This window comes from Chiroxiphia lanceolata, chromosome 24 (genome assembly GCF_009829145.1).
Source record: "Chiroxiphia lanceolata isolate bChiLan1 chromosome 24, bChiLan1.pri, whole genome shotgun sequence".
In the NCBI taxonomy this organism is placed as follows: domain Eukaryota; kingdom Metazoa; phylum Chordata; class Aves; order Passeriformes; family Pipridae; genus Chiroxiphia; species Chiroxiphia lanceolata.
Genome location: NC_045660.1, coordinates 553731 through 568577, shown reverse-complemented (window position 1 = coordinate 568577; position 14847 = coordinate 553731). Strand labels below are relative to the sequence as shown.

The 14847-nt window shown below is 43.4% G+C and overlaps 1 protein-coding gene across 2 annotated transcripts; it reads left to right on the top strand.

Annotated features, from left to right (window-relative positions):
- Positions 1 to 818: 818 nt before the first annotated feature.
- On the top strand, positions 819 to 14528 carry STX12 (syntaxin 12). Of its 2 annotated transcripts, none has more exons than XM_032709839.1 (9): positions 819 to 981; positions 4249 to 4318; positions 6113 to 6212; positions 7967 to 8104; positions 8922 to 8965; positions 10835 to 10940; positions 11396 to 11468; positions 11631 to 11713; positions 13085 to 14528. In XM_032709839.1, the coding sequence occupies exons 1-9, from the start codon at positions 873 to 875 to the stop codon at positions 13175 to 13177; spliced, it is 816 nt and encodes a 271-aa protein (XP_032565730.1). In that variant the 5' UTR covers positions 819 to 872; the 3' UTR covers positions 13178 to 14528. The 2 variants fall into 2 exon arrangements, with proteins under 2 accessions (XP_032565730.1, XP_032565731.1); XM_032709840.1 differs by having other exon boundaries at positions 827 to 981; positions 13088 to 14528.
- The last annotated feature ends 319 nt before the right edge of the window (positions 14529 to 14847 follow it).

Sequence of the window (14847 nt, the reverse complement as noted above, 5' to 3'; positions counted from 1 at the left end):
ATTTGGCCTGTACTGAGAATGGTGTGGCAGCAGGACATAGTGATTGATCCCCTGTACTGGGCACTGCTGAGGCACCTCGAGCACTGCGCTCGGTTCTGGGCCCCTCACTGCAAAAGGGACATTGAGCAGCTGAAGCGTGTCCAGGGAAAGGCAACAAGGATCACGAAAGGTCTAGAAAAACATGTCTTATGAGGAACGGCTGAGGGAGCTGAGTTTGTTTTCCGTGGAGAAGAGGAGGCTCAGGGGGCATCTCATCGCTCTCCACAGCACCCCGCGGTGAGTGAGATGCGGGCCGGTCTCTTCTGCCGTGCCCGCGGTGAGAGCACCAGCCGAAATGGCCCCAAGCTAAGATAGGGGAGACTCAGGTATTACAAAAATGTTGTCACTGTTGGGGTGGTCAGGCGTTAGCAGGGTCTGCCCGGGGAGGTGGTGAAGTCACCGTCCTTCGAGGTGTTCACGAGGCGCTGGGTGACGCGGTGCGGTGGTTCAGGGGTTACAGCGGTAGCGCTGGGCAGGCAGTGGGACTAGATGATCCCTAAGGTCTCCTCCACTCCCGGCGATTCGATGGCTCTGCCACCCCGTCCCTCACGACCCCCCCCCCCCTTCCCCTCCCCTTCTCTCCTCCCCTTCTCTCCTCCCCTCCTCCCTTCCTCCTCCCCTCCCCTCCCCTCCTCTCCCCTCCCCTCCCCTCCTCTCCCCTCCCCTCCCCTCCCCTCCCCTCCCCTTCCCTTCCCTTCCCTCCTTCCCTTCCCTTCCCTCAGCCCGGGCGGGCTCTCCCCGCTCCCCTGAGGGCGCAGGCGCGGCGGCGGCGCAGGCGCGGGGCGGTCGGTGTGCGCGGCGCGGCGGCCGCGCTCGCTCGGCCGGGCCCGGCCATGTCGTTCGGGCCGCTGGACCCGCGGGGTCCCGCGCCCGCCCCGCCGCGGGACTTCGGCGGCATCATCCAGACATGCAGCGGCAACGTGCAGCGCATCGCGCAGTACAGTGAGTGCGGTGGGGCCGGGCGGGGCCGGGGGCGGTGCGGGAGCCGGGGCGGCAGAGCCTCCTTGGGCGGTGCCGGGCGGGGGTGCCCGGGGCGGGCGGACCCAGGACGGGCCCAGCTGGGGCCCGGCTCCCTGAGGTGTTCCGCAGCCCTCCTCTCGGTGGGGTCTGTACCCCTGTCACCGAGTGGCACCGGCAGCTGGCCGGCCCCGGGGAGGGGCCCCCGGGGCAGCGGGAGCCCGAGGAGCCGCCGCGCCCGGAGCAGCTGCTGTGCCAAGGTCCCGCTCCCCGGAAGGGTGTCCCTGGGGACGTGGCGTGGCTGTTTCTTGGTCGCGTGGTTGTCATTAGAGAAAGTTATCGGAATTGTGAGCTAATCGTAGAAATCTCGGTGCTGACCGCCGAGATGCTGCTCGTTAAAGGAGTCACTTCCGAAAGAGTCTTTGGTATGAGCCTTCCAAAGGATACAGCCTTTACTGAAAAGGGCATTAATTGTTCAAGTAGCCATGCGAGTTTTTAGGGGCAAGGTCAGTGGAACATTTTGGTTCCTCAGAGAGTTGGTGAATTCTCTGATTATACAAAGCTACTAATATCACTGAAACTGCTTTGGTCAGTCATGTTCATTTCCTCTTGGTATAGGCATAGCTGAACTGCTTCAAATCTCACCAAATAACACGGCTTGTCTAGGTTTTTTTCCTTTTTTTTTATTCCGGTTTTTTTTTCTTCTTCACATTCTTTCGCCTTTCCATGGGACTTCAGTGAGCCTCCTGTTCTAAGCAGCTCAGCTTCTCTCTCATAGGACAGGCTTTGCTGTCTTATGACTCGTAGCCATCCTATCTCCGTGCACTGCCCATCTCAAATGAAACAAATAGCCTTACAGTTTTATCGAGGTGGGTGGGAACTCACAGAACATCTGACTTAATGTTACAGTAGTTAACTTCATTACACATAATATAAAAGCTTTCCATTCAGGCCTAGGAGAAAAAGATACATTGAAGCCTTAAGGCTGTCCTCATTTCTCCTTTCATTCCCTAAGGAAAAGAGCAAACAGTAGGCACAGCTGAGTATTATACACTCCTTTGGAAAATCTCTGTAGAGTGAGCATTTCACACAAAATGTACAGAAAACTGGTGGCCTGAGTTGGCAAAACTATTGCTTGCTCAGATAATGTAAGAGTCCTGCAACTAGGGCAGAGATTGAAGTGTTTTAAGTAATCTTAATTGTTTGATAGTGAGTACATGGAATTAAAAGATCTTGGTGACTGAAAACTGTTGGCTGAGGGGGTTCTCTGTGTTGGTGCATACCCACTATCCAAAGAATAAAGAGCTCCAGCCCCTTCCTATGGTTTCTCAGACACTTTCCTCTCATTTTTTTATAGACTGTGTGTTGCTGTTGGCTGAGATAAACCAAGCAAAGCAAACTGCTGAACCTGGCTCAGGGCAGGACAAACAGCACATTGCCTGGCCTGGAAATGGGACTGTGCAAGAATCTCCCCCAGTGGAGAAAAATAAGTCCCAGGGTGTCTGGGCATTATGGCACAAATGCCATTTGCCAAGTCCTCGACATCCGCATACACAGTGCAGTCCCTGTGCCGTTTGTCACCAACCTGACTAGGAATTTTTCTGACCTTCCTGTGTCTGACAGAGCTGTGAAATATGTGCAGTCTTGCTTGCTGGAAGCCAAGCTCAGAGTAAACGAAGTTACCAGCTCCTCATTGTATGACCTAATAGAAGTCTGGAATTCTCAGTGAGAATACCCTCAGTGGATGCAAAACCTAATTACTGGCTTATTACTGATTAGCTCATATTGCAGCCTTAGCTGAGCTGCCCTTCTTATAAGCTGTTGTAGGGATCTGATGTTTCTCCAGCAACACATTTAATCCAGTGCAGAGGCTCCAGGCTGAAAGCCCAAGTTATACAGAAGGATTTCACTGAATTAGAAGAAGCTCTTGTTAAACTCACAGGGTAATTCAGTTCAGCTGCCTGTGGAACTATATTAGGGTGACCCTCCTTGGTCTTGCCTCTCAGTGGTGATGTGATAACATATGATTTCATGATCGATTTGAGCTGATCAATCTTTGTGCTGCTCTTGTAAGTGCTGAGCCAAGCACTTCAGTAATGATAAAAACTGTGCTGCTGCAGAATAAAGTGGATCAGCTTCTTGATCTGTCAAAAAAGTATTCTAAGGTAGAGGGAGTGGGGAGAGAAAATGGTACTTGTCTTTTAGGTAAGTTAATGGTTTGATGTGATTCGTTGTATGGTTTCATGGTCACTAATGCCTACACAAGGAAAACAGTGGAAAACACAGGAGATGGGAAGAAGGAGGTCTTGAACTTGCACTACAAAATGATTTCAAACTGAGGAAGGCCAACTGTGAAGTGCACATTGCTTTGGGCTGTTCTTGAAAGATTGTTTGTGCCAGTATTGTGAAAGGTTTGGGCTATCATGAGTAGAAAAATTCAAGTTTGGTTGGGTGTTTTTTGAAACTGATAGCAATCCTTGGTCATCGGTTTTTTCTTTTTTCTTTTTTTTTTAACAGAGTTGCAATAATTTAAATAACTTAAAAATATGTAAAAGTGGCAATGTAGCATAGTGAAGCTGTTCTGCAGCAATGATAGCCTAAAATACAGAAATAGCAAGGCTGATAGAAGTAGTTGAGGAAGAGGAGAGCACAACGTTTTAGCTCCACAGACTTGTTGTCGGGGTATCTGTGCCTCACTACTACTTTCTTGTCTGAAAGTTTGTTAGGCTGAATCATGTCTAGGTAGGGATGTTTAATATACATTTGCATTTCACAAAATCCCAGAACAGCTGGGGTTGGAAGGGACCTCTGGAGTTCATCTGGTCCAACCCCTGCTAACGCAGGTTCCTCCAGAGCAGGTTGTGCAGGATGGTGTCCAGGCAGGGTTTGGATATCTCCAGGGAAGGAGATTCCACAGCCTCTCTGGGCAGCCTGTTCCTGGGCTCTGACACCCTCACAGCTAAGGAATTTTTCCTCATGTTTAGATGGAACTTCCTATGTTTCAGTTATGCCTGTTGCTCTGTGTCCCGTCACTGGGCATCACTGGGAAGAGTTGGGCCCCGTCCTCTTGGCATTAACTTTTAAGATATTTGTATATATTTAAAGCAAAAAAATGTAAGTGTTGTCTTACTAGCTTCAGTTAAGTCAAACATTGAAATAAATCCTTTTAAAGCTAAAAGAATACATTCAAGAAGGAATAAAATACATTAGAACTTGTCTTACTGACTCATCTTGTGATCTCTTTATCTTCAGCTGCTCAGATAAAGAATTTGATGAGCCAGCTGGGAACAAAGCAGGATTCCAGCAAGCTTCAGGAGAACTTGTAAGTATTAAATGAGCAAACATTGGTATAGGTCCTCTTTGATTTCTCCCTGTATTCTTAGAGGACTGGGTTACTTGCTGTGGGGAAATGCTTTATGAGATACATTTAGTACAGTCCTTCAAACCCAAAATGAGTAGCTGCATTAAGTAGTTTACTGGACAAATTAAAGTGTTTCTGCAGGACTCGGACGAAGCCATTCAAAACTGCTGGATAGGTAGGGTTCTATATTGTTCTTCTATATAGCTTTTCTATAGTTTATTTAAAAAGTAGTAGTACCCCAGCCATGCATTAGCATTGGCTGTCCTCTGAGGAGTAACCACAGTAGCTTCACTTGTGGTTTAGAAGAAACGAATGCCATAGTAGGTACTTGGTCCTCACATGAGACCAATGAATCCCCATAATTATGGTGAAAGAGTAGCTTGTAGTACAGATGGATTTAGGCAGTAGAAAGATTAGCAATCCTATATGGCAGCCAAAATGTCACATGTAGTTTCAGAGGAATAATATGCCAGTGGGGGACAAAGTAGAAGTCGTTTAAACAGCTGTTGTCCAAACTGACTCCTGGAGAGACTGAACAGGGACTCTCTGTGTCTGTGCATCTTTCACAAATTCATAAAGCATAAATAGCGAGTTATAAAAAGAATCATTTCCAGAGGGTCGTCAAAGAAAACTTGGAAGTCAGTTCTTCTATTATTTTTTCATGCGACTGTACCTTGAATCTCTGAATGTACAACTTTCCTGGTTTTTATAATAGCTGATTTTTTGGATAAGTTCATGACTTGTGGTGGAAGCTACATACCCCACGTGTGAAGGATGAGATCGGAACCCAGTTAGGAGAGAAAGGGATTTGCTTCCTTGAGCTTCTCAGTTGACTCAATCTCTATTTAATTGGTAGATTAAAGAACTAATCACTGGTGACCAAACAAATGCTTTTCCATTTGATGTCACTGTAGAAGTGGCATAATCTTTCCTCTTTGAGGTCAGAGTGGCTGCACCCCACAATTGTCAGCTGCCATACAAACTTACTACCAAAATACGGGGATGGTTTATTCAGCTCATATACAAACTTGGACAATAATGGAACCTGAATGCCTCCATTTACATATCTACTGGCTGAGTATGTGACTTTCACTTCAGCATCTTGTACCCATTGAATGCAAAAGAAATTGTTTCTTGTTTTAGTATTTTGTGTCATCCTGGTTTACAGTGTAGTTTTTGTGTATTAGTATTAGGCACTTTGCAAAAATAAACTTCAAATTATAACGTAGTTGGAAAACATAAAGGCTCAAGGGAAAGCCTTGCAATTCCTTAAGTAGATGACGTATCATTCCTCTTTCTGACCATTATTTTTCACAAGAAGGAAGAATTTAATATTTCAGAGTCCCTGTACTTTTATCAAATATATATTTAACCATAGAGTTGGTGGTTGTCAAGTAAACAGTTAATTGCTAATTGGTACTACAAAGAATTCACCCTTATAAAGGGATTATGTTCACTGAATAAAGTTGTTTCTTTCTTATTCCATTGGAGAAAAATGTATTTTTAAAACTACTGAATTATACTAGTTAGCAGGGAGCACAGAAATTATTTGAATATTTTTTTAAAAATGTAGTTCAGAGTCAAGTTGATATTAAAAACTAAACATACATCTCTGATCCTTTAGGTTGGAAAAACACCTACTGTAAAGCTCTGTGATCTCAGAACCCCTATTTAGTCATCATTTTGGACGCTAAAATGCTCAGAGACTGTTTTTTAGGTAGACCTTGTGTAAGTGCTTTTGAACTTTTGTTTCAGGCAACAGCTGCAGCACTCTGCAAACCGCCTTGCCAAAGAGACTAATGAATATCTCAAGGAGTTGGGGTCTCTACCACTTCCCCTATCTGCTTCTGAACAGGTAGGCAGGCAGAATTTTCTGAACATATTTCTAGATCACTCATTTTATGAAATTAGCATGGACCACAACCTCCCAAAGCCTAAATTGGCACAGCTGAAGAGACAGCAGCCTTTTAGAATGAAGGATGTTGGTGAAGTAGGGAAACTCATTAAACTGGCTGCATCCTGGCTGCTTATATGACACTGTTTCCCAGGGGCAAATAAGTATTAAACTTTCTTACATGAGAATAAGAGACCCTAAATGTTCAGGGAGAGCTTAGTATGCAATTCTGGTTTTCTGAGTAAATTTCTGAAAAATAATCTTGTTTACAAAGTCCCTGGTGGTACAAGGCAGTGTTTTAGGATAAGAACTCAGAGCAAACTGCCTGTCAGTATGAGATGGATCATGCCAGAAAGCTTTCCCTTGCATGTGATTTATTAGTGGGGGAAGGGGAGAAGCTGACTCACCTTGCTCATATTTGAATAAAGCAAAATATAACAAGGCAAAGGTTATGATTTTATCTCTTGCCAAATAGTAGTTGGAGTTCCCCCTCCCTATGGGAAAGGGACGGGACAGTCCTGTGCTGTTCATGTTAATCCACCACCACGTGTTTTTGTGATGCTGTTGTGGGATGATCTGGGGATGTGGGTCAGCAGATGTTATTTTGGCCTGTTTTCTGTGTTTAAAGGTTTATATGCTAGTTGGAAGCATGGCCCTGTTTTGCTGGTTTGTTTAGCAAATATTTTTCTGTTAATCTTCCTGTGGTGAACAAAATCCTGTCATGTGCATGTCACTGAATGCAGCCCAGGGAAAATTCAGTCAAAATCTGCAGGAGCTGGAGCACAGCACACTCAGGGACTGCTCTGGCAGAAGGGTTGTTGCTTCAGAGGGCTCAGATGGAAGCTGTAGTGTATTATGAGGATGCTGTAGTGGCTTATTACAGAAAAAGATATAATTGAAGAGATTTATTTCCTTGAAATGAGTGTTGAACTGATACAAGCTCATTGCAGGATTACAGTCCTGGAAAGCCCACAATTTGAGCCAGCTGTTGCAAATCTTTCTATCAGAAAACATGAGAACTGACCTAGTGTTGAGTGTCCTTTTCCACAACTACTCGTTTCCCATCTCTGGGATGTCACAAACTCCAAGGACATGTTCTGTGGAAGCTAAATAAGTTGACACTGTAAACTGAGGATGAAAAGCACTCTTGCAACTAGTGTATTTGGAGAAAAGATAAACTGAAATGGTTATCAGGAGTAAGGATGTTATCTGATCTAATAACAACAGGCTTCTAGTGTGGCATGGCTGGGAGAGACAACTTAGGAGACTGGGGCAATGGGTGTTGTCATTAGTTCTGGTAAGAAGTCATTAGTGTGGTAAGAAGTACTATGAAGTCGGCTGAGTAGAGGAATGGAGGCTAAAAGAGTTGTAGATAACCAAAATGCACATAATTAAATGTGGTGGATTATTGGAATGTGATTTGAATAAAAGTACTGGTCTAGAAGACCCCTCTACTCCAGACTTGAAACTAGATTGAAATTGGAGAACTTTGTTGCACAAAACAGTCCTGCAGTGGGCAAGGCATGGAGCATTTGTGATAAGGAATTAAAACTTGGTGGACTTTTTGTTCTCTCCAGTGCCTCAGATTGTTGGAACCAAAAGATCAATGAATGCCAGTATTCATTGTTATTGTTATGGTGGGTTTTTGAGAGCCTAACAGTCACTTTATAATGAATGGGAATGTCTGAACACTTGTTCGTGTTTCAATTCCTCAGCGCCAGCAGAGGCTTCAGAAAGAACGATTGATGAATGACTTCTCCGCGGCCTTAAATAACTTCCAGGCAGTGCAGAGGCGAGTGTCGGAGAAGGAAAAGGAGACTGTGGCAAGGGCAAGAGCTGGCTCCCGGATCTCTGTAAGTATTCGTGGCAATTTTGGAACAATGAGTCTTCCAAGAGATCTTGTACTTGCCTTCCAACCTCCTGTCTGTCTACTGACACCTCACTGAGTGCAGCTGAGCCCTTGGTGTATTAGTTTTGCCATTCCAGCTGTTGTAAGTAATCTCTCGTTTCAGTGTGCTCCTTGTCCATGTAGAGGAGGGAAGGAATCCTGGTAGTTGCAAGAGTTGTGGAGGAATGAGATGGGGAGTCAAAATACAGTGAATAGGAAAGTATTGCAGCCTGCTCTCCACTTGCTGTCAGCTCTAGGCTGTAAAATTTGAGAGTTAAAATGGAAGCTTACCACACCTTAAATTACATCTTAAATGTCACACTATGGTGCTTTATATTCTTATAGCTTCTGTCCTGCTAATATCTCCAATGTGTGTTCAAACCTTTTCCCTGTTATGTTTTGACAACCCCTTTGGCTCCTAAGAATTCATAATAAAGAGGCCAGTGAAGGCATTTCCCTCCCCTTGCCTCAGGGCTTTGTGTTAGCTCTGCATTCTTAATGTCTGCAAGGGAACACATTTATCTGTTGGGTTATGCTCTAAATTTTTTGCTTTGTGTTGGGAAAGGAAGTGACAAACATTGACAGCTGATCCAAGGACATGGACTGGCTGTTTTTGATCATTCAGTTAACTTGAGTTAAATCTGAAAGTTAAATCTGCAGTGACAGTGGAATTCTCCAAGAACTCTCTGAACAGTATGTGCTTTGGTCTTCAAGTTGCTGCTGGTGATTTTGTGAGTGGTCCTGGTAGTCTATGAGACTAATGACTCATTTATCTCTTCCAGGCTGATGAGCGGTTCAGAGAAGAACAGCTTGTTTCATTTGATAGGTAATAACTTCTTGTACTCTTGAGGTTTTCACTACATATACCTAAAGTTTTTATGGTAAGATCTGTTATTGTAACTCGGGCCAGACTCTGCTGGCTGAATGCAAAACAAAAAGAGTTGAAAAGCAATTATTACACCACACGTAATATAAAGTGTAGAAAATTAACTGCATATTACAGTATTTTATCTTCCTTAAATATAGATAGTGTGATTACTACCCTGAGGGGCATTGTACTGTCCTTAGGATGTGGCAGCTGGAGCTCCTGGTTTTCTGGCCTGTAAGCAAAAGATTAGCAGAGAGGATTTCAGTCACTGTGACTCTTTCCACAGAGAGCAGCATATTTATTTCATGGGTTTGAGTGTTCTCCAGCAGCCCAGTTGGAGCTATTGCAGAGTAGCGGATTAGGCTGCCTAAAATTCAGAAGCCCTGGAACATTATGCACTGACAATCTAATCCTAGAACATGCACAATAAGACAGCATTGCTGTCACCCGTCGGACAGTTGTGTTGCTTCTGCAGTAACAGTGTGCCTGCATGGTAGATAGCTTTGCAAAATGTTACATCAACTCTCCAGTGTGGCAAAGAGAACCAGGGAGCCTTCAGAAGTGTCTGTGGTTACTGTGTCAGCTGGGCTGGAATCTGTTGGCCCTATCTGTATAAATCCTTCCACTTTCTGAATCAAGAGACTTTGCTTGCCTGTTTCAGCTATACATCCTCCCCCTGCAAACTGCCCTTCATCTGCTCAGCTGCCTGTTGTGCATCCCTTCCTTAGCCCTGGGCTTTCACACGGGGCGGGGGTGAAGCCCCAGGCTGTTCAGTTATGCAGGTGCTGGGATGAGTTTGAAGGCCTTGCACGCTGAAGCAGTGGGACCCAGAGAGGTACCTGTTCATGCAGAGCCCCTTAGCTCAGTGAGAGATGGTGGTACTCAGCAGCTATTCCACATTCAAAGCTGTTCCTGTGTGCTACATGCCAGAAACTTCTTCTTTAAAGATCTGCAAACCCTACAGTCACATCAGAGCTGAATTGCTGAAATGGTCAGTTACATGACCTACTCATGTAGTTTATCTTCATTTCTTTAGGCACTTTGAGGCTTTAAAACTTACTATTTAGTGTTGTATTCCAAACACTGGAATGGTATAGTGCTTCCTGGCACACTTCTCTGTTGAAAAGATGGAGATGTTGCCCTTGAAGAACTTTCTAAGCTGAACATAGAGATGGCCTTGTGTTATAGGTGCTGGCTCCACTATAATTGGTGTAACTTCTGCAGCAGTTGTGAAGAACCAGCTCATCAGGAGAGAGGTAGACTGGGATGCAGAGTTCCTTGGTTTTTAACATCTCTTTTGGTGTGTAATTTAATTTGAAGTTCTTACTAGACTAATGAATTAAAATACTAAAACACTTAAATCTTATCCCCAATGCCAGATAGCAAGCAAGAATCTTTGTCAGATGTTTGTCAGGTGTCATTTTGTTCTGATAATGTGCTTGCAGGCTGCTCTCTACCAAAACATTTACCCTGATTTCTTCCTTTTGGGGGGATGGTAAGAAGGAAGGAAGGTACAAGTATTAAAAAAGAAAAGCAGAACTGAAATAAGCAGGTTTCTTCTCTAATGCTCTAGATAACTGTCACATCCTAGAACAGAGCATTCTATGTAACTGCTTTCAAGTTTCTTCACTTTGCCTGATCTGTCCCTTTTTTCAATTGTTCCAATTTGTGACCATTGTCACAATTTAGTCCTGTCCCTGTGCACAATACAAGGGCCAAGAACCCTGGGGGTTGTTCTGTAGGAAACTCTTTAACTCACTACAAATGCAGCGTGGAAGTACCTATACTCAGAGAGAGAGTCATACTTTGTTTCCCTCTCTTTTGCAGTGGTGAAGATTGGAATCAAATGCAATCTCAGGAAGAAGATGTGGCAATAACTGAACAGGACCTTGAACTCATTAAAGAAAGAGAAACTGCAATCAGGCAATTAGAGGTGACCAGTAGCTCCTGCACAGTTAACAGTATTGGGAGATAAATCAAAGGGGTGCAGTGCTAACTAATGGGACGGGCTGAGGAGAGCTGAATGTGGAGGAACAGAGTTCCTTGTAGAGAGGATTGATGCCAAGATCAATCTCGCTGCTCCTGTTGAAGGGATATATTTGCCTTCAGTGTTGACTGGTGGTCCTTCAGAGATGGCCAGAGCAACTCACGTTACGGTGTTCATCTCTGTTCCATACTGGGTTAATTGCTAGTGGCATGAAACAAATATTCAGTAGCAGGAGTATTGTGTTAATCCCAAGTTGCACAGAGAGTAACTTCAAGGCACCTCAGTCAGTGAATGCTGGTGTCTATTGTGAGCTTTTGAACAATGGTCAAAAGAGGTACTGAGTGAGGATTAGAAAAACTGTACCCAGTGTTTTCTGTAACTTGTTAAACTGTTGTCTTCAGGCAGACATTTTGGATGTCAATCAGATATTTAAGGATTTAGCCATGATGATTCATGACCAAGGAGATATGATTGGTAAGTGCCTTTGGATAATAAGTTTCTTCTTAGTTCACTTACAAGTTTTGCTTATGTGTTTAAATTTTACAGTATTTTGCATTAAAAGTATTGTATTTCTGGAATTTTTAAACACTGAAGCTCTGAAATATTTTACAGTGAGTTCTCGTGTTTTTTCCATAGATAGCATAGAGGCAAATGTGGAAAGTGCAGAAGTTCATGTGGAAAGAGCCAGTGAGCAGTTACAGAGAGCTGCCTATTATCAGGTAAATTCTGTGTGCTTGTTTTATTGTCAGTGTATAGTTGAGCAATAATGGAACAGGCAGAGCAAGACACATACTGAGGCCTGCAGCACACCAAACTAGTTATTAAAACCAGCTTGTGCAAGCTGGCACTCATTCAAAATTGGCTGCAAAGAATATATAAAGCATTTGAGTCAAAAACACAGTATTGAAATTCACCTTCTACTTCAGAGGAGACAGTCTGACCCTTCATATAATTGTGCTCTACAAGTGTGTTTACCTATCTTTATTGTTCTTAGGAATTAGCAGAACAAACAAGAACAAATTCTTATGTTGTATCCAACTTGTAAACCTATCAGCCAAGACACTGACATGTAAAAATCCACGCCCAGACTTGGGAAACTTCTGGTGACTAGGATTTGCAGCACTCCTTTCCTTCTGCTGAGTTTCTCTCCCATAGTCTGTCCTCCCTGTCCCACCAGGTCTCTCGCAGTGGCTCTCATTGTTGGGTTACAGTCAATGTTTTCTGTAGGTTCCCTTCATCACCCTTGTCCCTGTAGGTCCAGGTTCTGTGAGGGACTAAGGGTTCTGCTTAGTCACTGCTGGGACTTCAGACTTCCACACAAGATAAATATTGGACTCTTCCGAGCTGTTAAGTGGGAGGTACTGGAAAGCAATAAAACTCCAGCGCTGTTAAATGTAAGGAAGAAAAATATCTTTTACCATCTGGCAGCATTTAATAGTATTGTCTCTCTCCATGGCTTCCTTTACAAAGTTTTAAGGTGTTTATAAATTTAAGTTTGAGAGCTATTGGACATGTTTTGGATGTGTTTTTTCTGGACGGAGAAGGAAGTGGTTATATAGAACTACCTTCATATCCTTAGATACCAAGTTAAAAATATTTAGTGTATGTGGATTGCCTGTAGTTTCCTGTGATGAATAAAGTGAGCAATGCTGCCAAATCCAAGTACAATAACTGTACATGAAATCATTTAAACTGTAGAAATGCAACACCAAGCCTAAGTGGCCAAGGGGAGATTGTATCAGAGAACTACTTGGGAGTTTGATTAGGCTTACCTGAAAAATCTAAATAGCTAGAAAGGTTTGGCTTTCTCTGAGGCTTGTATTTTCCTTAAGAGAAGCAAAAGCTGTCACATTTTGACTTTACTGCATCAATTTGACCATTCCACTCCTAAAACTAAAAACATTCATCTGTAGAATCATGCAGTTTAAGGAACACGTAAAAGCGTTCAGACTACATTGGTTACTTCTCTCGAGTAACTGTGGGTGTCAAGTGCTCTGGTTCACCAAAGTCAGTAACCAGAATGGTGGCCTTGTTTTTAGCTCTTGTCAACTGTTCCTGGTGTCAGTGGCTTTTTTTTCTTCTCTTATTAGAAGAAATCCCGTAAGAAGATCTGTATCCTGTTGTTGGGCCTTGCTGTGGCCTGTCTAATCATAGGATTGATTATCTGGCGGGCAACCAAATGAAATCTTCCCATGGAACCCAGTCTCACTGCTGAGATTTCTTTCTCTCAGAGCAAACAAGCTGACTAGTCTCGGAGATGAACTGACCACCCTGAGAGCACGAGCTGGAGCTACTTCTAGTAATAGATATTAGCAACTAATGTGCAGATAACTAGTATTTGGAATTAGTGAACCATGGAGATGGTATTTATCAGTTTATATACAAATTATATTGTTTTATGTAACTAAAACCTTGTGGTTTTGCTTTCTGTAATGTATTATTCCCTGTCCCAACTGTAGGCTGAAGTGTGATCAATAATTGGAGATGTCTTGTTTTTGACAAGTGGCACAACTTTAACATTTTGTATGTGTAGGTAACTTTGTTGGACTGGAATGAGAATGACATTCAAAGACAGCACACCACCAAGTCACATTACATAAATCTAGCAGTTTCTAAAGTCTCCAGTATCTGCCCCGTGGTTTTATTGTCTCCAAGTGGCTGTGGTTCTAGATTCTCTTGAAGAGAAAGGTGATGATACAGATTCAAGAGGCAAGGAGAGTATGTGTGGATGATGGTTGGAACCACTGCATGCTGGTCAGTTTAGCCTTGAGACTTGTAACTGTATTGTTTAATTTTTTTAGGTGTGGTTGCAGGTTAGTTTTTCCCAAAATGCATCATTTGAGGACAGAATGTTCTTTGACTTACAGTCTAACAATGCAACTTCCTTACACAAACTATCTGGTTGTTTATTAGCGGACAAATAAATCTCTTCCAATGCTGACTGTCAAGTACTAGGTATACAAAGTTTAGCTGCTACTCCCAGTTGTTTTTAGAAGCTTTCAGGAAGAAAATCACACAAAGACGAGGAAGTGGGCACCTAAGTTTACAAGCTAGCAAGATAGATGAGTGTTAGCAGAAATCTTGCTTCTGTAGTACTTTTGATGCTCACTTGTAGTGTGTTAGTAAATATTATGTGTGGCTTGTGATCATCTGGTATTTTCCATTCTTTATGAAACAGAAAGTGCAGAAACTGGCTGAGTGAAGTGCTAGGATTTTCAGACCGAGGATATGTGTGCAAATGAAAAGATTGCTCGTTCCAGCTCAGAGAGCTGGGCAGAACACAGCAGCCACTCCCCATTTTGTGTAGCTCTGAACTGACATGCACTGAGGGAACCATAATCTGTCCAAAGCCCAAGGGAGTGTGGTAAATACAGCATACTGACCCATTTTGTATTTATCTTTATTCCATGTCTTCTCTATAATAAAGTAAATGTGAAAGCTGGGAAGGGAGTGTTCTCCCAATTGCACAGTGGTTTGCACTATTGCGCCATCATTCCGTCTAATAATCATCAATAAACACTTTTTAAAAGCCTCTGTCAGAGCTCCTTTGTCTTGCACTTTAGACACTGGCACAGATGTGTTTGCAGTTCCCTCTGTAAGCAAAGTAGAAAACTTTACATCAGCACAGTAGTGTCTCCTGTAGCTTTAGTTCGGTGGTCCTGATTCGTAGGTGAAAACACGTAATTCCTTTCACGAGGACACACGCAATACTCCTGTGCAAAGTCCTGTACAGTAGCTGATCCCAGAAAAATTAATTTCATGCCCCAGAGCAGTGTTGGGTCAGCTTTGACTATTCGCCTGTTGCTAGAACTTGGAACCTTTGCTGAGCCTGTACAGTAAAATCTGACTTTAA